Below are 24705 nucleotides of genomic sequence, written 5' to 3' on the forward strand. Positions count from 1 at the left end.
TGCGTTTTGCGTCTTGAGTCTGGCGTCTGCGTGTACTACAGTGTATAGTAGTACTTGTCACAATTAAACATGCAGCAACAAGACGGCTCATAACATTTAAATTTAATTAAGAATTTTACTAAAGTAGATATAATTCAAAGGAGCATGTGATTTAGTTGGCTGTGGTCATTGGCTGCAAGAGTATTTACCAAGTCTACTAAGTTTGTGTTGTATTTTGCATATTGCATACTAATTGCAAGACTAACAAATTTAGGTCACAAATTGAATGAGTCAGTTTCCATATTCAGCATATAAGCGAGACAATCAGTCAACTCTGGCAACTTAATTGAAAGACACATAAACCACCCATGTCAGCTTGTCCTGTGATCTTAGATCTAAAACAACAAGACAGCACTACCAGTGAAGTGGTATTAATGTATGTGAAATCTGCATGATCTTACAAGATATCCCTTTCCTTGTTTCTTGTAGCTGTAAGAAATAAGAAAGTTACTATTATGTGTATCGAATAAATAGCACAATTACAAATACCAGCAGTAGATGCAATAACTGACAAAGAGAAGTAAGATTATTCCACCAACACTTCCAACTACAGCAGCAATCAAAATGGTGTTAGAGGTGCTACTGGATTCGGGACTCTCTGTAGGTGTTTCTGTTGAAGGTGGAAATACAACAGCTAATCTGACTACTTCGAATCCAGCCTTTTGTAGTGCAGTGCTGTTAGCTAGAGCAAGAACCACTTGATCAGCTGGAATTATGAAGATCGCATGTGTAGAAACGTCAATGGAGAAAACATAGAATGTGACCACAAGTGAGGTATTGTAAGAGACTGTTGACGCAAATTGAAGATAGAGGTTTGCCCTACACATTAACATTATCACACGAAATTAGATGTGTACGTGTCTTATAGTAATATATACGTATTTCATATAATTCACATTGTTTAATAACATATAATTGTAACATAATGTTACTTACAGCATATAATAACAACTTATACATAATTATTAATCAGAGGTATTAATGAATAGATATTTCTTACGTTTTGGCTTTAGTGAAATTGCCGCATTGATTATTTGCAGGAAGTTGACAATAATTCCACACTTCTCGGGTAACGTTTTGGTAGAATAGTGACTGACGCCGTTCAAACTAGAAATAACAGTACCAAATAGACAAAAATAGAGTTAAAAACATCAGATAGAGATGGACTTCTTCGCTAGAGATGTTTGAAATTATTGCTTGTGTTGCACCAACAAGGAAATCTTTTGGAGAAGCAGTTGGGGGGTCTGTATTAATTAACAACTATTATAGCTAATCAAAGGACGCATTGATACGTGATAAACAACCTATGCAGGTTTTGCCATCTTTTGCCAGTAGCTTCTTATATGTACAGCCACATTCAAATGAGCCAATTGTGTTGAAACACAAGTGTGAGCAGTCAGAACTCTTTTCCTTGCACTCGTTGATGTCTGGAAACAAAATTATAAAACAATTAATTGAGATGACAGGCGACAGGACTTGCAGAGCAGTTGTACCATCACATGTTATTCGGTCATCATTGAGTCGATAGCCATTTCTGCAGCTGCAGTTGTAAGAGCCAACTGTGTTTGTGCACTGCTGACTGCAATGGTCACTTACGCCACATTCATCTACATCTGTAAAGCAGCATTGTGGGCATGTATGTTTTTATCTTTCAGTAGAATTATGTTTGAACATCATCAGTCATACCATCGCAAGAGCCTTGATCATTTGAAAGCTGGTAACCGGCACTACAGCTGCAGGAGTAGGATCCTGGAATATTTGAGCACATTTGTGCACAGTTGTTCAGACGAATGGTAAAGGCAGTTGTATTGCACTCATCGATGTCTACATGGAGAATTCTTCAAATAACACAATCTTGAAACAACACCGGTACGTGAGAGACAACTTGCCTTGACATGTTGAAAGGTCATCATTCAAGATATAGCCAGGTGAGCAAGTACACTTGTATGATTCACAAGTATCAATGCAGACTTGATGACAGGGATATATCATGGTGCCATTACTCAGGCCCTCACACTCGTTTATGACTGAACAAACAAATGTGCAACTGTATAACTATCAAAATTAAGTGATGCAACTGCTTCTCGTTGTTTTACTTGGGTATTGACAGTCGTCTCCGCAATAGCCAGAGTTGCAAGCACAAACTCCTGGTCTACTACAGTTGCCATTAAAAGAGCAATTGCCACTTCTGTTGCCAGAGCTACAGTCAAAATCATTACACAGCAGTCCACCCCATCCATCGTCACATTGACAAGTGTCAGGACCAACACATTTGCCATTACCTGTATGTTGCAAGTCAAGCAAGACTCAAGTGAGTTGTGTCTACATTGGTTAGAATTAAAATGATGTGTACCTGAGCAATAGTGTAGTTGTTCGCAGGACGGTACTGAGCAGTCTGATCCAGTCCAGCCAAGTATACAAGAGCAGATATCCGGTGCTTCACAAGTGCCTCGACCTGAGCATCCCTGACTGCATTCGAATGTTTCACATTCATCACCAAAGTATCCAGAGAAACAGAGACAAGTGTTTGCATTTATACACACACCATTGTCACTGCAATTTCGTTTGGATGGACATGAAGTAGAGATGTTGCAAGCTACTCCTGTATAACCAACATGGCAGCTACACTTGTCTGCTTCAACACAGTCTCCATGACCATAACAGTCACTGACACCATCACAACTGAACAGATCACATGAACTTCCACGCCAGCCTGCATTGCACTGACAAGTTCCATCTGAACGGCAAGAGCCATGACCTGATACACATAGTAAACTGGCAATTAGACATGTTAGTGACAAGACCTGCCAACATTAGTACCAGAACAGTATGCCAAGTTCTCGCATGTTTTGTCGTTGCAAGTGCTTCCTCCCCATCCGTAATAGCAGAGACACTTATTATCTCCAACACAAGTGCCTTGATGTGAACAGTTGTGAGTACATAATGCTGGTGTACTGCAATCATCACCCAGGTAGCTAATGATAATGACAATAATTGCAAGCAGCATAGCTTAATTGTCAGTAAACAGGTTCATTAAAATGTATAATGGATTTTTACCCCGGGTTACATCGACACACATTGGGAGCCTTGCATAGCCCATGTGTTGCATTAGTACAATTTTTGACCATCTCACATGTAGCTACAATCAAAATTGAAGTGACGAATGACTATTTAATTTATTAGCATAAAACACACCTTTTGAGCAATTTGTCCCAACATAGCCAAAATTGCATTTGCAAAATCCATCAATGCACTGACTATTTGTGGGACAGTTGTCACAGCCACCTAAAGCAATCAAAAATTGCAATCAAGAGGAAAGACTCACTTTGGTCTACTCTGTAATGTGCAATACCTAGGCTGCAGTCTTCACCCATCCAGCTGTCTATGCAAATGCATGATCTATTACTGCACTGGCCTCGATTAGAGCAATCATTAGGACATTTTCCTGCAAGAGACCAACCGGACTTGTTTAGGACAGTCATTACTGGTATATCAATATCTTAACGACCTTGTTGGAATGCTTGCTGCTGTATAATTGTGCTGTCTCCAGTCAATGCTCTATCCAGAATGCAATCGTTAAGAAGCTTTCCTTGCAATACAAGGGCAGCACATTCTCGTTCCGCTTCCTGCAGCATGCAATAAGTTAATTCAGTTGTATGTAGAATAGAAAATGTAAAAAATGTTCTTTAGTTACTTTTCTTTTTGTGCTATCTAACTGTTCTGTCCCATATACAGTTCTGTGATATGGATTTGTGTATGCAGAATCAAGTGGATCATCTGGGTGAAAGTTAGAGTATGTCCATGACCATACATTGTCATCTATTTTGGTAGCACTCAGGTCAACACGCCCTGCAATAAGAATGAAAACAGTGGATACAGGTGTGTGTGTGTGTTTGTTTGTTTGTTTGTTTGTTTGTTTGTTTGTGTGTGTGTGTGTGTGTGTGTGTGTGTGTGTGTGTGTGTGTGTGTGTGTGTGTGTGTGTGTGTGTGTGTGTGTGTGTGTGTGTGTGTGTGTGTGTGTGTGTGTGTGTGTGTGTGTGTGTGTGTGTGTATGCTTGCAGTGTTGATTTAGCTCACATGATTCTGCAAAGTCTGTTGTGTTGGTCAGCTGTCTTCCATCAGGTGTGACCAAATCGTTGTCCATGTGATTGTCCATATACCCACACAGACCTTCTGTCTGATGTAGGAAGGATGCAACCAGTCCTATTTCTGTGTCAATATATTGTCTTTCCAGCATGTCGCTGTATCGAACATCTACTGTATATGTGGCACCAGAATTGAATTGGAAGAGATACTGCACTATAGAGCCATTGGTTCTAGTTGGTTGTACATAAAGTTTCGCATAATCTGAATCTATGGTGTAGACAGTAGGATAATCATCCCAAGTATCATTCACAAGTGTTTCATTTATCCTGTAAACAACACATGATGCACTTGCTAAGTGTTTCTATTGAGTTGCTAACTGTTTGTTACCTTAGTTTGGGCAAGTGGGTTTGTCCAGCGGTGTTGTTGAGTGTGTAGATGGTTGTTGTGGTGTTTCCTGTCTTGATAGCAACTGCACCAGTGAAGGACGTTGTTTTGTAACCAAAAAATCTTATCTGTACACCAAAGTCATTCTCCTTGCTTCTGCAGTCCCAGAATTCTCCGATTCCAAAATAATCAAATTCAAGTCCTGTAAATAAAAGAATTTGATCAGTCTTATATGTGAGTGGTGCAATATGTGATGCTTAATTATTGTACCATCAGCTGTAGATAGATGCGGGTCTCCTGACCTTCTCACAGGTATTCTGTTCTCACAGCAAGATCCTCTCCAGCCTTGGCTGCAAGAGCAGCTTGGATTATTGTCTGCTATTGCTGCTCTACAAACACCATTTCCTGAACAGTCTGGATAATTAGAATTATGGCAGGAACAGTCAGGCTGGTCACAGCATTGTCCTTGCCATCCAGGAAAGCAGAGACAGAATGAATCACGTCCCACACTCTCAATAAATCCGTTGCCAGAACATGCTAAGCAATCGTAATATATCAAGAGTTGAATAGTTATTTAATTTAATTGTAGTTCATTAATATATTTGCTACTTTGTATTTATAATTTTACTTCAGTTAGTAAATGAATACATAAATTAGTTGTTAACTTCATTTTCAAAAATTGTTGCACTCCTCTACAAAAGCAGTTTATAACCTGGTTTGCAGTCACATCCTGGAACTTTTCCACACCTCTGATTGCATTGGCTTTTCGTTGGGTCTAACCAATTACGCCACAGTATGTCTGTCTTTGTGTTTCTTCTGTGTGCAAGACATTCAGCTCCAGTGAAATCACATTGGCAACAGTAACGTTTGCATTCATCATTTTGACTGGTGAGAAACACATCTTCACAGAATCCTTTAGCTAAGTTGTTACATCCTGCTTTGTATGCAAACAATTGTACTTTGTGACAGTCACAACTGGATGGAGCAGCAGAATAGCATTTGTCATGTTCCTTACAGCACTTGTCTGTTTCATCAACTGGTTGTCTGTCTATTACCAAGTCTGCCGTCTTAGATGAATCACAGAAACAGCCGTAGTTGTTCCATTTAGATAGGTTTTGGAAGGTGGCACAGTAGACGTGAAACATGAAATCTATTCTTGTATTTGGAATGTCAACACCTTCTGGAACTGTAGAAAAAAAGAATGGGCAAGTTTAGAAAATTATACCAGTACAGTATTTCATCTTACTGATCACAATTTCTCCAGGATCATCATTTCCTCCTCCTGTTATTATAGTTGATTGATTTTTTGGGCCAACAATAAGTCGGTCATCAAATTGTGGTTGACCACCTGGACATTGTGACTCAGAATGGACACGACAGACAACATTGTTGGTCATAGCACATGATAAGTCTGAACGTTTTTCATAGCAGTTAGACAAGCTTCTACAGGCTCGTTTACGCCGATCACAAAACATTTGACTTCCTGGAGTTGAAATGCTGTTATCAAGGTGTGCCGAGACAATACATGTCTCATCACAGTCAATTACTTGAATTCGGTAAGAGAAAGGGTTGGATGAGGTGATGGTATTTCCGTCAACTGAAGAATTTTTCACAATTATGCAACTGTAGAAAAACCATTCAGGGCATGAAGTGTCTTTGTCTGATGGTCCAAATCCTGTCCCTGTCATGCACTTCTTTTGTGAGTCGCACCAGCCACAGTGGGGTACCTCAGAACAAGCAGCACACGTGGTGAACTGTGGACAAGTACTGACAGCACAGGCAAATCCTGTCCAACCTCTGTCCAATCATACCGATATTAAGAATATATATATATAATGCTATATATATATTGCATGTGAATGCATGAATGCCGTGTGTGTAGGGGGGAGAGGGGGGGAATAGTGCAGATGATAGAGCTTTGGTGATGACATCCGGGATCTTGTATTCCGTGATGAGGGTTGAAGGTTCGATCCTGGTGGAGGCGACACTGTCGCAGTTTTCTTGAGCGAGAAACTCGCCCACACTTGCTTCTCTCGACTCAGGAGTATAAATGAGTACCTGGTCATTGACTGGGGTGGACATGACCGCTGGCTTGGCAGCAACATCATGCAGCAGACGGGTACGTGGGCCTTGGTATCCAGTCCCAGAGCTGCGCTATTGTCAGTGCCCCTGGATGACTCTGGCCAAGCTCCAGGTGGATTGTAGCGCATGGAGGCCCTGTCTCTAGAGGCAGGGGGAGCTATCTCCGCAACTGACCTCAAGGTCGACGTCGAAAGATTTGGAGGGCTTAACATTTGTCCAACATTGTGTGTGTGTGTGTGTGTGTGTGTGTGTGTGTGTGTGTGTGTGTGTGTGTGTGTGTGTGTGTGTGTGTGCATGCATGCGTGCGTGTGCATGTGCATGTGTGTACGTGTGTGTGTGTGTGTGTGTGTGTGTGTGTGTGTGTGTGTGTGTGTGTGTGTTTGTGTTTGTGAACTAACCTGTTGCATTGACATTTGTTGGGTGCAATGCACTTTCCTTTGCCAGAGCAATGATTAACAAGATGACATTGTGGATCTGAGCAAGTTGGACCACCCCATCCTAATCGACATTCACACAAACCACCCCTTATGCATATGCCATTGCCCTTGCTCGAACAAAGACACTGCTGAGGAGATTTACGACATGAAACTCGATCAGCTTGTAAGAAGTAACCTTGTTGGCAAGAACACTGGAACGATCCAAATGTGTTAGTGCACGCGTATTGGCAGGGACCTCGACCATTATTTAGAGCACACTCGTTTATATCTTTGCAATCACAACAGAGGACACATCAGTTATGAGAAAACAATAAGATAATGATGTGATAAAAACCTGTAATTTGATCAGGAGTTTGTACAACACACTGTGCCTTCAGTTGCAGTCCTCCAGGATATCCATATGAATCGTAATCTTCAAAACCATAGATACTCAGTCCAAAGTTGCTCTTATCCACATGATGGATGGTGTGCGATCCTATCGATATTGGTACATTAGCTCCTGCAAGTGTCTGACCAGGAATATTGTTCCACACGACAGAAGAATTTAATGGTTGATCATCAAGTCTCAGTCCATCCTTTCTGTCATCCGTTACAATGATCGCCAAGTAGTTACTGAATGGTACTGGCTGATCTGGTGGCGTACTGATGATATATCTTGATCTGTATTGTTCAACTGGAGGGATCATCAACATGAATGGGTCAGAAATTGTATCGTCAACAGCTGAGCCTTGTGAGTACTGCATTAGTAGTATTGGTTGAGTGGCTTCAATGGACAGGAAAGTGGTAGAAGAAGTTGTGAATTCGTGGAATTGTCCTGCTTGCAAATTGGATGCCTGCAACTGCCCATTAATTGTAAGGTTGGTGCCATCTTTTGATGCTATTGCACGAAATCTATCTCCTGCAGTTCTTGTTGCTAATGGTACAGTGGCAAAATGTTTACCAAGCGTTGTTATTGGAGGGACTTGCTCCACTAGATGATCACAAGCGCCTTTGCCTACAGGTATATTTGCACATTCATGTCCTCCAAACACTGTAACTGTTTTGTCTGAATAAACACGGCTTCCCGTCAGGTCATATCCGTGAAGTTGCAATGTTTCCATCCAATTTATTGTGTATGTAACATTAGCACTGGCATTATGGGATGTAGTACCATCGCTAGCAGTGGAGGCCAACGTAATTGTGACTTGTGTATTGTTGTGAATGCCTACTATACCAATCAGGCTTTGGTGTGATGATGATAGTTGACTGTATGAGGGTACAACATATTGTAGACCTTGTATGTATGTAGGAAGAGCTAAGAAAGCATCAGTCGTGTATTTTTGTTGATTGAGACCATACACAGTCATATCTTCTGTCGACCTAACTAATATTCCTCGGTCACTGATGCCATGAGGCATAAGCAATGATGTATTAAGTTGTACAGAGACAAGAGTGTTGGCCAACAGAAATCCTGACTGTGAGATACCATGTCTTGGTGCCACCACAGTATAATTGAGAGATTTGGGTGATGTCAGGAAAAGGTAGATATCTCCTTGTGAATCGTAGTTTTTCATAAATCCGAGGACAAATTCTTTGCCAGAATTGCTGTTTTGATCACCTGTAAATGTCAATTGTATACATTAATGTCTATCATAAAATGTTGTTGTTAGAATGTAACAACTAGTTCTAAATATAGAGGAGTATTTTCAGCACAACATCTCATTGGCATTCAGAATGACAAAGGCGTTGTTAGCTAACAAAGAGTGTGTCTACCTACTTTAGTGTTAGAAGTCTACAGTACAAAGACACTCGAAACTTACAACAGTTTTCGTCAGAGCGGTCACTGCAATCGAAGTTTCCGTCGCATCTCTTCTCAGATGACACACACTGGCCATCAGTACAGATGAACTCGTTGGCTGTACACGCCCTTTTGGATTGTGCGGACACTGCAGAAAATTGTCTCCCACTGAGCACTGAGTAACGTTAGAAATGTTCTATTTACCTTGATAGTGACTCGTAACGAGCTGAAGGAGTAGAATTAGTATCTGTAATACAGATACCAAAACAGATGAATTGTTCCGTAGCTACTAGATTGCTCTCGACCTCTAGACGCGACTGTACTGTTCAAGTCTCGTTTGCAAAGCTAAAGGAGTAGGTGGAGAGACTGGTACAGGCTTGCGCCATGGTTATATAGTCTAGTGGCCGGATTGCGGTGGCCCTAGGTTCTTGTGTTGGTGCGCATGCATTGCAGTATTGCATGTGTAGATAATGTAGGGTCGCATTGCGTTAATTGCTGCAGGCAAAAAAACTGGATGGCTACTTGAGTCCACGCTTCGATTGGAGTCAGTACGCGTTGAGTTGAGTGCTGCAATACTGCGCGATTGTATGTGATGCATGTTTATTTAGCAACTAAAATTGCGAGATCTCAAAACAATGCAAGGGTGTGTTCCAAGTTTCGGTTTTCGTTTGGATATCTCCCACCGGTTGTTGAGCGACCGCTGATCGACAGGACATGCGGGTGGGCTAGCTCTTTACAGCCGCAGAGAATCATGCATGCAGTGTCTGAAAATGCATCTCAACCCTAGCTAGAAATGTGCATGCATGTTCAGAATACTAGCTAGCTAATTGAACTTACTGGTCTCGACATCCAGACTTGCTTGTTTTGTAGTTTGCAGGTCAGAGAGACGAATCTGTAACGACTACCACACAGAGATAAGCGTGCTATGTGTTTTCGTACTGTAATAAAAATATCCCAAATTTGTGTACGGTAATTTGATTAGGAAAGCATGCAAGTCTGAGAAGGACCGATAAAGTAATTAACTACAAGCAGGTGGAAACTGCATGACAAGGCAGTTGAGAATACTCAAGCTACGTACGCTGTGCGCATGCTACTAGCATTGTATTGTGTGATGTTCGGTGTGTTTTCTTACAATCGGATATGTTGATTGCCGAGAAACGTAAACATGTGCTCACTCACGTGCTCAAGTCTGAATTTTATGATCCTGTGTAGTAGATCGTGTTCTAGATGTATTTTGTAGACTAGTTGTCTTGCGTTTTGTAATCACGTGATTCGTGAAACAAGATCGAGGAAGAGATGTGATGGAGTGGTATGGCGTAAACATGTAGATGCATGGCGCTGTACGGTTGAGCGTGTTGTGATCGATATCAGATATTATCTAGGCTGTTCGCTGTAGATTTTAAATAATTAATTAATATGTTACAAATAGCTAGACAGAACTTGACTTGTACTCAGTAACTGTTGTGGATACCATATTGCAACGTTTTCTCTCTAGGTGTGTGTGTGTGTGTGTGTGTGTGTGTGTGTGTGTGTGTGTGTGTGTGTGTGTGTGTGTGTGTGTGTGTGTGTGTGTGTGTGTGTGTGTGTGTGTGTGTGTGTGTGTGTGTGTGTGTGTGTGTGTGTGTGTGTGTGTGTGTGTGTGTGTGTGTGTGTGTGTGTGTGTGTGTGTGTGTGTGTGTCCATCCGTACTTATTAATTTGTTTGTATGTCTCTACCTGTCTAACTGTCTACACACACACACACACGCGCACACACACACACACACACACACACACACACACACACACACACACACACACATTGCTGCTAATCTTTAAATTTGTTGTGCTAGGGCCTTGAACGACATCAAAGAAAGCATAGAGGAGCTTCAATATTATCACAGGATGATTTTCCAGCCAGTACGTATACCGACTCAATAACTTGTGATAAAAATATTGTTGCTTGCTAGGGTATATGTACTGTGTTTGTCTATTTTGCTGCAAACGACTGTTATATATAGACAGCTTGATTGGCAAATTATTTTGTACGTATGCAGGGGAAACACTAGACACAATTCCGCCTTAATTAACTTAACTGGTACTTTGAACGATAGCCTAGAAATATCACTGTTCGACGTCCATGTTTTCTCTGTCTTTGTGTTGTTTTTGCACAACAGCCTCTAGCATGTCAAGAAACATCTCCGCAGTGACGTTTCCTCCCTGAAATTCACAATCAATAATCACAAATGTGTGAGTGAGAATACGTTAGTGTAGCTAACCTTAAAGTAGAGAGCGTACGCTAGGAAAGGTAGCTTTCTTAGAGTCCGACCACTGAAGCCGTTGCTTTGCCTATACAGACAGACGGAAGAAACGCAGCACGGTTACAATGAATTGTCGAGATTGATATGAAAGCGTGAAGGTTGATGTACCTGGCTATGTCTAGCAGGCGCAGACTGAGTCTCGTAATGGGGTTTTCTGCCATCCTGCGCACACAACTTTACATTCTAAATTGAATTTGTATTGCTTCGAGCTGAATCTTGCCTCAAAATGTCAAGAGCCCTGTTGCGCAAAGCGTTAAGATTTTTAGTTGTAGTTATGTAATAATCCAGTCTGTAGTTGTCGTACCTGAGATCAAGTAGTTTTTCTCCCGTCTTGATTATTCCAACCTAGACAGACACGTGTTTAGTCGCGGTATTACCGTTTAGATATGTAGACGTGATATGCTATGGTCTAACGCCTACTTTACCCGTGAGAGCTCTTGGAAGCAAGAACGGTAGATACTATATGCTGCCGCAGCTGACGGCACACCAATATAGTGCTTGATGTCAGCTCTAGCACGTTGGACAAAGTCACATTTTGTGAACACATACAGTGTTTGTCGTTGTTTATGATCACCTGTCGACAAAGGCCACGTCTATCGCTCCTGTCACGTTAGACGTCGTCAAGATCAAGACATTTGAATGCCTAAACAGTCAATGTTTAGTTATGGGTATGACTAATGTAGAGACGTTCAGTGCTCCTTACTTTTTGATGCGGTCTATCTGTGTGAGGAAAGCGTTGACAACGCGAATAGCATCCGATGGATCGGTTCCTTTAATGGCTGCACTGCGTGCTGCCGTTAGACTTTCGACCTTTAGATAGAACGAACACATCGTGTCATTCATAGCAATAAAAGAGAAGACCGGTTGCCTCGTCAATGAGAACGCAGATTAATAGCTCTGGATTTCTTGTCTTGGCTCTTATGTCTTCAAACATTCTGTGCACAAGCTTTCCGCTCTGAAACAGACAGGCGCGGATCGTTACCATTTATTCAATACTCAAAGCAAAATACCTCTGAAAACCACTTGGAGAATAAACTGTGGCTGTTTATTTCAATGAGAAGGGTTTGAAGGTATCTACGAAAACAGAGACTTGTAACGCTTGGGTGTAGGTTATGTGCAAACTGCACCTGTCACCGAGACGAATGGCAAGTTTTTGAGCTAAAGCTCTGCAAAGCGACGTCTTTCCTGTGCCCGGTGGTCCTGCAACGACTAGGATGTATTGAATACACTTGATCTCAATATAATATAGACACGTCGGTACCGTGCAGCAAAACGACTCTGTTGCAAGACACTATGTGCGAATTCACTTGACTGAGAAACTCGTGTTTATGTCTACGTTTAGGGCAGTAAATTGTCACTGCCACTTACCGATCAGAGAACATTAATGCTGTGTTGGCGTAAGACAAGAGCTAGACATAATGGAGCAACACATGCAGTTAGCTTGAGAGTTGCCGTGGGTGTGCAGCTCACTTGATCTTTCAAATTGCTGTTGTAGACTAGATTTTCCCAAAGACCATGAAACTCTCCTGGAAAAAATGACAATGCATTCTAATGATCTACTGCAAAATTATTTATTGAGTGATGGCAGTCTACTGCAGGGTAATGTCCATTGGGAAGCAGTCGATATGGTCTCGTCTTCTTGAGCTCCGATATCATATCCCTCTCGCTCGCTACCATTTAGTCGGTAAAGGTGAAAACACGGTGTCCATTTCTTCTCTAACTACTCGACGGAGAAACGGCATGGACACAAATTATTAGCATATGGTGAAGCACTTACGAGAGTTTTAGGTTGAAATCCTGGTAGTTGTAATGAATCTCCGACATCGCAGGTAATACAATAAACATTTTCAGCAAGGTACGGCTCGTCATTGAAAGTTTTGAAAGACAGAAAGCCGTTCTGCAGCTCCAAACGAGTGCGAGATACAAACCTCGACACATACTCTTTGACCTCCAACTTAGTAGCAGAACTGGAACGTACAAAACGGTTGGAGGTCAGAATTACATAACGAGTCACTGTGCTGATGTGCTTGCATAAGCCTAGACTGTATACCTTGAATTCTTAATACATATTTCTATGTGAATGGGAGTTGACATTCTAGATGCTGGAGGCGAAGTGAACTATCGATTGCAAAACAAATTAAACGAATTCTGAAGCGATAAGACGAAGAAGAAAGAGGGTCGCCTGCCAGCAGCTAGTCAAGTCAGGTTTCGGCGTTTGTTGCGGTTTGAATGAAAAATTGCGTTCTGTCTTCGTGACCGCGCTGCGTCATCGGGTCTTGGAATCCCTACACTCGACATGTTGGTTGCATCTACAGTAATAGTAAATTGTTGATATTGCTAGATAAGAAAGAAACTGCTTAGTTTGCCAACGAGTGACTCTAACTTCACCACTATCCTAGTTCGTCTAGTACCAAATTTCTATAATAAGTACGTTGAGCACATTTAGGTGATATGTTAGGCTTAATTAAGTTATGAATGCTCAGCTCATGCAAATATTATGCGCCCACATGTTACTGCACCCTCTTTGCGCTGCTGTGCACCGGTCTCCGAGGCTTGATTAACGCGCGCGTTATTGACTAGACTGGAAATGGCTGATAACGAGACGAAGGAGGCATCACCTTCACAAGCAGAAGGCGTACAGCAAAAGTCTGCCCCAGCAGGGCCTACACACCGTCGTGTTGTTAGAGGAAAAGGTGTTTTTCGTGATGTTGTTGGCTTCTCCGTTGTCACGGTTACTCTCATCTGTCTGTTCGTTTTCAGCTCCCGAGTTGCCAATCTTTGAGAACAAAAACTGGTTGATACACCTACATTACGTTCGGAAAGAACTCGATGCTTGCAAGGTTCGTCGTAGCAAGCCTCTAGTATCGGTTTGTTGTTCGATTGTCTATTTATCCGAATTTGAATTCTAGTCTCTCATCCACGAGCAACTGCAAGAGACACAGGGCATGTGCGAGTATGCTCTCTACGTGCAAGGTTGACTGGGATGGCCTCGAAACTCCAGACTTGACTATGTGGTACCGCGCGCATGCGTGTACCATATAGTAAGCATGCAGTACAAGTACACTACACTATACATACATTTATGGTACATGTATTCGTATCTTACATACATAAATTTACGGTACAGGCGTATTTGCAATAAAATTTAAATCTCAAAATCAAAATGTCATGTTGAGGAGAACAATTATTCTTGACAGGCTAGTGTGCTTACAACTGTGTTCAAACGGGGGTAGTTGTGGAGTTTTGTGGTAGCCTTTCGTTTTGTTAAATGTATTTGAAGTAACTAACTTTATCGAACCCTTGAACAAACAGGTCTGATCGAGCGACGTGATGGCAATATCGAGATGTCGTTAGATTTCTTCAAACAGGCTCATCAGTTAAACAAACAGAGTGCAGCCGTTACAAAGCAAGTTGCAAGATCCTTGTATGCACATTCAACTCACAGATTCGCAGTCGAGTGCTAATTTTATGTGCTACCTACAGGTTTCTGCTGGGAAGACACCGAGCTGCACTGGAAGCATACAACGATGCCGCTCGATTGAGTCCAAGAGATTGGGTATGTCAAAATTTATTTTTATAATTGTTTGTTTGACATTTTGTGTCTTACTTTCAGGAGATATGTCACAACCAAGGTGTGTTAGCTTTTGCATTTGCAATGTGTCAATCATGAGTGTGTCTCTCCCAGGTGTGTGCTACATACACTTGAAAGATTACAGTCAGGTACAAGTTGTCATTATTGTTGTTTTCGAAATTTGATTTGTGGTAGTTGATTAATTAAGCTTGTACACAGACTTTTGTACATGTAATTGGTTGTATGCACCTGGTAGGCTCGGGAATGTCTACGAAAGGCAATCCAGTTGAACAGGGCTGTCATCTCGTTTATCCATCTTGGACGCGTTTATTTACTTCAAGGAGAGATAAGCATGGCACAAGATTTGTATCGACATGCTGTTGAGTATGTTTAGTCTTCTGCTGGCATTTACTGTTAGCGATGATTGATTTTTAGATTTAATCCCGAGAACCCTGACTTGATGGCGACTCTAGGATTGCTGTATCTCGAGGTATGTTTGATGTCTTATGCATGAATCGGTTGGTCACTTTTTGTCATGGAATTCTTCTTTTTGGAAGACTTCCCAGCCACAGAAAGCTATGAACATGCTGGGAAATGCTTTGACATATGACCCAACTCATTTCAAGGTAATAAATTTTTGCACATTTTTGTTGTTGTAAAGAAATGGGCACAAACGTTTTTGTGTTTAATTTTTTGACTCGGGAAGGCAATTCTCGCAGCTGGATCGATAATCCAGGGACAGGGAGACAACGACGTTGCTCTAACCAAGTACAGAGCAGTGATACAGACTGCTCCTGAGTCGCCACAGCTGTGGAACAACATCGGCATGTGCTTCTTTGGCAAAGGAAAGCACGTGGCGGTGAGTAGTGAGTTGCATTCGTAAAATGCATACACACGTTGCATACACAAGTCATTGTCTAATAGAATTGTATATTTATCATATTGTAATTATCATCCTACATATTAAACTCAAATGTATAGTTAGCAAGTTACTTCAAAGCTGCTTTTGATGTTGCCCAATGTTCCAGTTGTAATCAGCTTCTCATAGAACTGCTCGACCCAATTTGCCCAGAGGATACGAATCCGAAGCAGTGCCTTGTATTGAACTGGACTGATGCCTTGTCCGAGGTCCATATGCAAGTTGTAACTCACAAACGATTTCTTTGGAATATGTGGGTGCGGGCGAATAAAGATGGCCGACGGATAGGCTATGGCTCGGACAATCCCAGGATGAGGTGGTAGCTGATCATCCTCGGCATTGATATAACCAATCAAATGACCTCTTGCTGGTAATTGGACGAGTGTAGAGTGAAGAATCGCGTCCCTATTCACAAACGGCTCATGAAGAAGCAGTTCCCAGTGTACAGTCTGTACATTAGTGTCGTTGTTGAGAATAGTGACCTGTGGGAAGGTCAAGTCCCAGCGAGAGCGGGAACTGTAATCAGTCAGGATATTAACTAAAGTGCACGCTGGTACGGACACCTTGTAAAACGATTTGAAGGCGTAGACGGTGGTGCCGGCCCAGTGCTTGAAGTATACATCTGCCTTGTCCGTTCCGGGAATGTGATTCCATCCGTCGACTTCCGAATGGTCTCGTTCGGCGGCAATGAGTTCTTTAACGACCCGCTGCGATAGAGAAACCGTCGGAGTCGATGTCGGACTGTCGTCATTTTGAGAGCAACTTTGTAGATTTTTGTGCCATCGAGCTAGAATGTTGCGAGCAATTCGGTCGGCGGCACTCGAGCTTACCGACTCGTTGATGTCGTAGTTTACTAGCAGGCAAACGTCTGTGTTTTGTCCATCGGCTGCGGGGCACACTCGGGCTCCCGACAGGTGGACGGTACCGCGGACTACGCGGTTTTGTGTGTCCGGTGGGTAGAGTACGTTTGCGTACGGATTTGCGACGTTTTTCTGGGCAACGATTGTGCAGGCGACGGTGTTCGTGTCCTGTCGGACGGCCACCGCTTCGAGAAAGTCACGGTCGAGTTTTAATCCGGAGAATTTTCGGATTGAGTAGAAGGCATCGTAGGTTGCGCATGTCTCGAGCACGTGCGCTTGTAACGCTGTGTTGCAATGCGTGTGCTCCTGGACGCCGGAGAGATGAGAAACGACAGCGTTTGGAGAGACCTCGCGAACGGTGAAGCAGAGACGCGCTTTGATTGAGGTGTCGTCGTTGCCGGAGTTGGAACGGTGCAGCTTGCCGTTGTTGTATGTTAGCTCTTTCCACGAGTTGCTGATGTCCGACAGAGTTGCCTTCACTAGCGCGAAGTCTTTATCGTTGAACCGCTCCTGACATGTTTGACATTGAGAAGCATCCGACTCTAACGGAATATTATTAAGCGGTATTGCGCTGCAGACGGACAGTAGAGCAAAGGCTAATGCCAGAATAGACGCGGCCATCGGACGAGCCTTTGACGTTCTGAGAGTTCGAAACTGATGAGTTGCACTTCGTTTGCGGTGCATTTATAGGCACTTTGCTCTGCATTGATTTCATTGTGCTGAATCCCACATCTTTTGCAAATTGTACATCACCCGCAGTTTCACGTCATTACCACACGTCACCGGCTAGGAGGGAAACCACAACCACAGCCTGCGGGTGACACACAAACCCGATTTCCGGGTGAATTTCTGGCGACTAATTGGCGATTACAATACTACACCAAAATTATGACTGCTACAATGATTGAAGTTTCTTGGTTGTCTTGATCGCTTGCTTGCCTGTGTCATACTAGTTGGTTGCTAACCTGTTAGCAGGGTACAATGTACTGTTGCTGCACGTGTCTCACAACTGGCGCAGACGCACTTCCTGCCTATCACTTCCTGCCTATTGTGCGGTTACGCTTTCATGACGGAAGGGAACTCACAAAGGAATCATTGTTATGTTTCTTTTTTCAATATTATGGAGTGTGAATCAATTTATCTATTACCGTAGAAATTGTGACTGCGTGTGTGTTGGTGTCACTTTTTTAAATTAATAGGCCATTAGTTGTTTGAAAAGAGCCTCGTATCTGGCACCGTTTGAATGGAAGATACAATACAATCTTGGACTTGTGCACTTGACCTTCAAGCAGTAAACAATTGATTCTTAGGTTTTTCCTACATGCTGTTTCAAGGATATTTTGGTTTCACAATAAACATAGGTATGCTTCCGCGTTTCACTTCCTCAAGGCAGCTTTGACACTCCGACCACGTAATGGGCAGATATTTATGCTATTAGCAGGTATCAATGTTCAACAGTCTATATTGTTAGGTTGTTATACTCACTGTACCTCTGTATATATGTAGTTGCTTTGACGCACTTAGATGACTTTGAAACAGCAAGGAAGGCTTATGAACAAGCAGCAGGACTAGAACCGTGTGATATTTTGTTCAGATGTAAATTTGATTGTAAGACTAATTCATTTTACTTACATTTTAGAACGAATCCTACCATTCGTCTTAACTACTCTCTTTGTCTCTATAAAGCGGGTGATCATCGGGCGGCTTCTCAACAATTTAAGTTCTTTGAGGAAAATTTTACAGCACAACAGGGAGAAGTCGATCCAGAGGTTTTTCTATCCTTGTTAACACGTGATACTGTGCTGACTTACTTCATTCTTAGGTCCTTGCTGTGAGTTCACGTCTAGGGCCTGCACTTCAAGTGGGGGAAGAGCTCGTGTGGAGAGAAACTGTAGCAGCCGCTGGTAATCATCCAATGAAAAATTCACCAAAGCCAAGAAATAGTGATGGTTCACAAGGCACTCGTAAACCAATGGCCACGGCTGGTCAGTCTTGACTAATGGCTTGATTTTAGTTCTGTAATCTTCTTATGTATATGCATACGTGAGATGAGATACACATCTCTTGGGCCTCGTCTAGACACAGTACTATTAGCTTGATGCAACACATGCACATGCAGCTATACATTAGAAGAATACCCAATATTACAGAATCAATACTTGCAATCAAATCAGACATTTTAAAATCTCAATAAAATTGTTATGTGGGGTAAACTGAGTATTTGATGGGTACGGTAGCCATTTGTGGGCACTCTTCCAGTTTTGCACTGACCTCTTGTTGGTAGTTTTCTCTTCTAGATAGGCCCTAGGGTAATGTGAATGCATTTAATAATAGCATCTAGTGCCAATAATTGCTAGCATACTACCAAGTTAACCTAACAGTTTTCGGTACATTGACGTAAATTGGAAGGCATAGAAACTTCATACATATCCAACACTTCCTGGTTGGCAGTGGAGCCTACTCTTATATTGCTATAATTGTACACCTATGTCGATGTAACTGCTATCAACATTGCTCTCTGATGCTATATAGAAATGTTGGCAGCAGTCACAGACGATTTGATAATTGCAGATGATTTGTGATCCATGCTGTTGAGTGTTCCTAGCATGTTTAGATTTTAGTAAGATGGTTACATGGGAAAGCTCAAAGTATGATTCAAGATCGTGGAGTATTCTCTCGTAGAGTTAGGAATACAGACGATCTTTCAAAATCTTGCAATGCCTTCATGAAGCCAGAGTTTGGTTCAGCCATAGCTCGTTTCTCCTGTACAAATTTTAAAGCCCCATTTGTGTCCAAACTATTCTTCACCATAATATAAGCCACAACTGCAGTAGCAGACCTGGACTTGCCCTGGAAACAAATTTAGTTTTACGACTACATGTTGATCTAAGGAGTTGAACTGACTTGAGCACAGTGGACTAAGACCGAGGTTTTTTCTGATCTGTGCTTCTCAATGAATTTCACTACTTCAGCCAGACTTTGTGGAGGTATCTTTTCATGTGTATCATCAACCCACTGAGTTCTAAGAAACTCAATCTTGAGGTCTTGGTATGCCTTTTCAACTGCTCGCTGAAACAACAATTAGACATTACACTTGGTCAGTACATTTTTGTGTTGGAATCAGAATGTGAACCTTGTAGCTTGGTCCAAATACATTTTCCAGCCCCTTGGCGGTATTGACAATTGCTCCGATTTTATGCTCCACAAGAAACGCGTCATTCATAACAGATTTATATCCGCCCAGATACAAAGCTCCAGTTGTGTCTGTAGAATCTAAAACGAGGCTCGGAATTTTTTCTCCTTTTTGTGAGAATTCCAGAGCCTAAACATCACCAATTTGTTGTATTAATGGCAATCACACAGTACTAAACGTTGCTTGCCTTTAGAATAATATCGTCGGTGGACACTGCGTGTGCAGCATGCTTGTCTAGCAGTTTAGAGCAGCTCGTGCAGAAATTAGGCTTGAGGAAATGGGGTTGGAAGGACGGACAATCTACCTGACCAGAGAAGTGAACTTGAGACCTAACGAGCTCCGCCATGACGTGTACTCGCTGTCCTGTGAGTCACGTGTGGCCTCGGTTTACCCACCACAAAGCGGCGGCGGCACAACGTGCGACCTTCCACGTGCGTCTACACGTACCTTTCTTTCTGTACGTGTGCTTTCAATTTTCAGATGCTCCCACTAATATTAGAACGGAACTATTTAAATATTGAAAAGCATCACGGACAAACATCAAGCAGCTGTTTACTTAGTCTAGAAAACTATCCTCAAAATTGGGAAGATAGGTAGTTGGATGACTAGCTGTATATCTAGACAGTTTTTTGTATTCTTATAATACAGCTTTCAATTTCGCGTTATTTCTCAAGCCAGTAGCATTAGACCGACCGCGCACCTACCAAAGCTAATGTACAGAGTCTAGTGTAGATAATTTCTGTACTGTAGTGTACCAGTTTTACATCTCATCAGTCACCCGAGCTGCCTAGACTAAAATCTAATCTAATTGATGAGAATGTGGCTAGTGACGTTATGTTACGTAATTACAGAAGGAGAAGCAACGCTAGTGCTAAATGAAATGACGTAGTTGTACCGCACCGCAAGATGTATGACGTCTCTAGAGGAGTTCCGTGACGAAATCACGTTTAGGGATAGCGACCAGACAGTAGATTGTTTCAACGACGGCCTAGTTACACAAGTTTGTAGGGATCCTTGAGGCGGAAATTAAGTCAAAGATTTCGTTAATTGAAACCAAACCCTTGCGGCAACCATAACTAATTTACCTAATTAAATTTTTCATAAATGCACAAATTATTTACATAAATCACGGTTCAAATTGTCTTGCCTAGATAGGTCTAGAGTATCTACGGACACGGCGAGACGTGTGTCCGGCTAGTAACTAGCAGGTGTTGCGCTACGTTTAGTACGGAAAGTTCACGTGTTGATACCGTATCTAGCCATCAACAATTATTATATCTTCCTTTTTCTTCTTATTCAGGTCTGTGCAGATTACACCGGTTTTTGTCGGTACATTGTACGGTATATCTAGATAGTCTAGATAGTTCCCACGTTTCTAGGGCTATCGGATTTACTATGTGACCTAAATTAGTTAATTTTACCAGTAAGTACGTACCCTAATAAGTAGTACTAGATAATTATTGCAGACTACTAGATTCTAGAGTAATGGTTTTGTCGCATCATGTACACTTACCACGATGAAAAGCCGGCAGTCTTTTGTCGCTGTCGGGTGAGTGGCAAGTAGCAAAATTTAATTCTAGCAAAAAACGGTGGGAATTACATTATCTACTGACGTCGTTCCAGCACTGACGGACGTCTTTCTCCACATTTTTACCAAGACTGCCGATATTTACATCTACTACAGGTTGCAATCGAATTCTCTTTGCTACACAGTTGCGAGTCGAAAGTCATGCTAACAATGCAGAGTATGTAGATTGTATTACGTCAAGTACAAGCCCCGCCTACTGCCTGTCACGTGACACTTTGAAAACAACCAATGAGGTGACTCGCATTACTTACATAAGGTACAGCGAACAACCCACCGTCTACATTATAGTCGTTCACGAGCCAACCGATGGTGTCGAGTAGTACGGAATGAGCGATGACGACAAAACTGACTTCGTTGTCCAGCAGGACAAGTTGGGCCTCGTCATCGGTCGCGACGGCCGCACGAAGGCAAGAATCGAGCGCCTCTTCGCCGTGCGAATGGATCTCACGTCGCACAGGCAGCCCGACGGGGAATGGGTGACTCTATGCGGACTCGCAGACAATAGAAAGAAAGCTCAGGTAAGACGTCATTCGTCGAGATTTCCTTGGTCGAAATAGAAAGGTGACATCGAGTCCAATCTGATTGCCAGGAATTCATCATGTCGCTCTGCTATCCAGAGAAGATAATTGCCGTCGCTTTTCCTGCCTACATGAAGGCCGAACTGATTGGCAAGAACGGTTACAATCACCAGCTACTCGAGACGAACTCGGGCGCCGTCGTCGTCTTCCGCGACGACAACGTGGCCGAAATTCGCGGCAACCCCGTCTCCGTCGTGACGGCGCAGTCGATCATCGAGGGGCAGATCGAGCAACACGCGCGTCGACGTGCAGAGTCGGGCTCGCCGACCGATCGACACGATGCCACATCGAATCAGTTGGGTCTCTACAGAATGGGAGAAGCAACGTCGCAAGAGATCATCGACCGCAGAGACGGACGGAAGCAGCCTTATGGGGGCAGCGTGGAAGTCGACGAACTTTGGGTGCAGAAACCGGATGCCATAGAAGCAAGTTTGAACAGGAAAAGTGCAACTCCCACCTTGACGACTGCATCCGCGGCTGTTGCCGCCGACCAGAGCATTATCGTTTTTTCGAAAAAGCTCGGTTACTCCGAACAGGACGTTTGTCGTGTTATCGAGCGATTAGGACCCGAGGCGGATCGGAATGCGGTGTTGGACACGTTGCTAAAATTCGCTCGCAAATCACAACCGGAAAACGGCTCGTTGCTCGCGCCTCAGAGGCCCACGTCGAGTCGACCGACGCTCAGAGCAATCGTTATCGATGGAAGCAACGTTGCTATGAGGTTAGTATTCGTTGTGGTGTGTTTTGTTGCGTGTGTTGCTGCTCTTTGTGGACGAGCCGGAAAATGGGTCATAGGGCGTGGCGTCGATGGTGTTGGGTGAACTTTGCCTAGTCTTTTCCTGCACAAGGCGTGGCCTATTGGATTAGATTTGAGGCTCCTTGGTTGCGTTGATGTGTTGGGCTGCAGTAGATGGATTCTTTTCCGTCTGTTTTCTTTTTGTCTCCGTGTTTTTGTTAGGCATAATTAGCATTTCCTGGAGATAATGTTTTTTCCATTTTAGACATGGCAATAATCGAGTGTTTTCTTGTCGGGGTATTGGTCTTTGTGTGGATCATTTTTTGAAGGAGGGACACAGGCAAATCACAGTGTTTGTTCCTTCTTGGCGAAAAGAAAAGTCGTCACCTGATACTCCCATAGAAAACCAGGAAGTTTTGTATGCCCTCGAGAAAGATAACTATTTGGTATTTACTCCCTCAAGGAAAGTTCAAGGTAAAAGGATTGTTTGTTATGATGATCGGTTTATTGTTCGACTGGCAGCCGAGACGAATGGAGTTATTGTATCGAATGATACTTACCAAGATCTGCTCAAAGAGAATAATCCCGAGTGGAAGGCGGTCATCGAGCGTCGACTACTGATGTATACCTTTGTTGGCGACAAATTCATGTTGCCAGATGATCCTCTAGGAAGGAAGGGTCCAGGCCTTAAAGAGTTTCTGCGATGTGAGGCTTATCAGGCAGCAGCTCCAACTTCCTCTGTGGCTTCATCTTTTCCTCTTACCAGCAGGTCGGTTGGGAATGTCGACTATAAGAATACTGTATGCCCATATTTGGGAAAATGTACTTACGGAAGTAAATGCAAATATAAGCATCCTGATCGAGAACAGCAGCAGCAACAACAACAGCAGCAGCAGCAGCAGCAGCAGCAGTCGTTGTCGTTGTCGTCGTCGTCGTCATCGGCTATGGACCATCAACTGTATGCACCTCCTGTTTCGAGCTTGTCGTCGCCTGCTGTGACTGGTCAGTATTCCATATCTCGGACTTCTGATAATTCTGGGTCGTATGGTCACCATATAACTGAAAGTGGGTATGTATCGGATTTGCTGCAGACACGTGGAAGCATTACGACCCAACAAGGACACACTGAGTATCAACTTCCTACTCTCTCACAAGGAGGACAATATCAAGCACGTGATCTTCACCATGTTGGTTATGTACCAGTTGACCATACTGCTCAAAGATACCAACCAGACGACCAAGCATATCAACCGTCTCGGGGTAGGTACTTGCCTAAGGAGGCAGGTCAGGAATATCAAAGTGAAAGTACACGTAGCTACAGTGAACTAGTGTCACGTGGGCATGATAATCGATTACAATACCCACCAGAAGCGGCATATCGTCCGCAATATGAGCAACGATCGAGACACTTTGATGATCCATATGGTGACTACTATACAAGTCGAAGAGCTGCTGCTGTACAACATAATTATTCTCAAGGTGCTCACAGGGAGACGTACTTTCATGATCACAGTGATCCAAATCCAATTGATTTCAGTGGAAATTACACGGGTCAGGCCGTATCTGCTCCGTTGCGACCATACCAGTCAGGTATTTCTCGGTCGCAACGTACACATTACACACCCGGTGGTTACTATCAGCAGATGCAACCTCAAGTCACCGGTCAGGGAGACATGGCTCATCATTCTTTCTCACATCATAACAACACACGTCCTGTTCATGTGACTGAACGCCTCTTCTGTGAAGCACTACAAGTTCTTCCGAATCACAAGCAACAGCTTCAAGAAGCTCTTGTCATGTATCCACACATAGACACAGTGAAAAGTCTTGTCGCAGTTGTACTCGACAATATCATCCCAATGTAGAGTACGAGTCCAGAGTGAGTCGTCTCACATTCTGGATGCACAACAAACATTCTTTATGTAGATGTTATGCATCGATTGAGTATTGACATTAATTCTAGTTTCCTAGCTGGCTGTTGTTATTTGTTACCAGGCTGGCATACTCTGTACCTACCAAGCAGGTTATTGTAACACTGAGCTCATTGTAGTCTTGTAGTTAAGAACTTTAGCTGAAATGAATGTATCCTTCCGTTTTGGGTTGTTGGATCATTATTATAGTATAAAGCGTTATTCTAAGCATTACTACTGTACGGA

The 24705-nt window shown here is 42.8% G+C and overlaps 6 protein-coding genes across 6 annotated transcripts; 2 read left to right on the forward strand and 4 right to left on the reverse strand.

Annotated features, from left to right (window-relative positions):
- Nucleotides 1-252: 252 nt before the first annotated feature.
- Nucleotides 253-10300, reverse strand: LOC134179153 (uncharacterized). The gene is made up of 27 exons (XM_062646045.1): nt 9643-10300; nt 9010-9052; nt 8828-8953; nt 7363-8625; nt 6990-7296; nt 5756-6306; nt 5222-5695; nt 4780-5046; nt 4513-4711; nt 4117-4451; nt 3734-3888; nt 3548-3665; nt 3392-3484; nt 3235-3324; nt 3097-3178; nt 2860-3014; nt 2393-2797; nt 2136-2321; nt 1929-2066; nt 1726-1863; nt 1533-1652; nt 1344-1466; nt 1207-1283; nt 1040-1146; nt 529-858; nt 441-468; nt 253-374 (listed from the first exon to the last, which is right to left on the reverse strand). The coding sequence occupies exons 1-27, from the start codon at nt 9652-9654 to the stop codon at nt 369-371; spliced, it is 5928 nt and encodes a 1975-aa protein (XP_062502029.1). The 5' UTR covers nt 9655-10300; the 3' UTR covers nt 253-368.
- Nucleotides 10301-10483: 183 nt separating this feature from the next.
- On the reverse strand, nt 10484-13312 carry LOC134177970 (pachytene checkpoint protein 2 homolog). The gene is made up of 17 exons (XM_062644749.1): nt 13155-13312; nt 12882-13071; nt 12698-12824; nt 12575-12630; nt 12473-12513; nt 12366-12415; nt 12232-12304; nt 12115-12178; nt 11973-12059; nt 11808-11914; nt 11679-11747; nt 11530-11614; nt 11409-11449; nt 11325-11342; nt 11213-11266; nt 11063-11132; nt 10484-11003 (listed from the first exon to the last, which is right to left on the reverse strand). Exons 1-17 carry the CDS (start codon nt 13196-13198, stop codon nt 10908-10910), a joined length of 1272 nt encoding a protein of 423 aa, XP_062500733.1. The 5' UTR covers nt 13199-13312; the 3' UTR covers nt 10484-10907.
- A 371-nt stretch (nt 13313-13683) lies between these two features.
- On the forward strand, nt 13684-18514 carry LOC134177876 (Bardet-Biedl syndrome 4 protein-like). Its single transcript, XM_062644651.1, has 16 exons — nt 13684-13797; nt 13865-13944; nt 14014-14077; nt 14417-14528; nt 14588-14660; nt 14718-14736; nt 14790-14824; nt 14932-15059; nt 15111-15165; nt 15233-15301; nt 15382-15534; nt 17654-17745; nt 17816-17895; nt 17961-18030; nt 18094-18223; nt 18277-18514. The coding sequence occupies exons 1-16, from the start codon at nt 13692-13694 to the stop codon at nt 18448-18450; spliced, it is 1440 nt and encodes a 479-aa protein (XP_062500635.1). The 5' UTR covers nt 13684-13691; the 3' UTR covers nt 18451-18514.
- On the reverse strand, nt 15586-17216 carry LOC134177875 (uncharacterized). Its single transcript, XM_062644650.1, has one exon. It carries the CDS (start codon nt 17136-17138, stop codon nt 15657-15659), a length of 1482 nt encoding a protein of 493 aa, XP_062500634.1. The 5' UTR covers nt 17139-17216; the 3' UTR covers nt 15586-15656.
- A 5-nt stretch (nt 18515-18519) lies between the features above and the next one.
- On the reverse strand, nt 18520-20026 carry LOC134177877 (uncharacterized). The gene is made up of 4 exons (XM_062644652.1): nt 19835-20026; nt 19588-19776; nt 19359-19523; nt 18520-19304 (listed from the first exon to the last, which is right to left on the reverse strand). Exons 1-4 carry the CDS (start codon nt 19991-19993, stop codon nt 19110-19112), a joined length of 708 nt encoding a protein of 235 aa, XP_062500636.1. The 5' UTR covers nt 19994-20026; the 3' UTR covers nt 18520-19109.
- A 1384-nt stretch (nt 20027-21410) lies between these two features.
- Nucleotides 21411-24701, forward strand: LOC134178000 (probable ribonuclease ZC3H12C). Its single transcript, XM_062644782.1, has 3 exons — nt 21411-21753; nt 21825-22534; nt 22815-24701. Exons 1-3 carry the CDS (start codon nt 21562-21564, stop codon nt 24412-24414), a joined length of 2502 nt encoding a protein of 833 aa, XP_062500766.1. The 5' UTR covers nt 21411-21561; the 3' UTR covers nt 24415-24701.
- The last annotated feature ends 4 nt before the right edge of the window (nt 24702-24705 follow it).

The sequence above is a fragment of the Corticium candelabrum genome, chromosome 4 (genome assembly GCF_963422355.1).
Source record: "Corticium candelabrum chromosome 4, ooCorCand1.1, whole genome shotgun sequence".
Lineage (NCBI taxonomy): Eukaryota > Metazoa > Porifera > Homoscleromorpha > Homosclerophorida > Plakinidae > Corticium > Corticium candelabrum.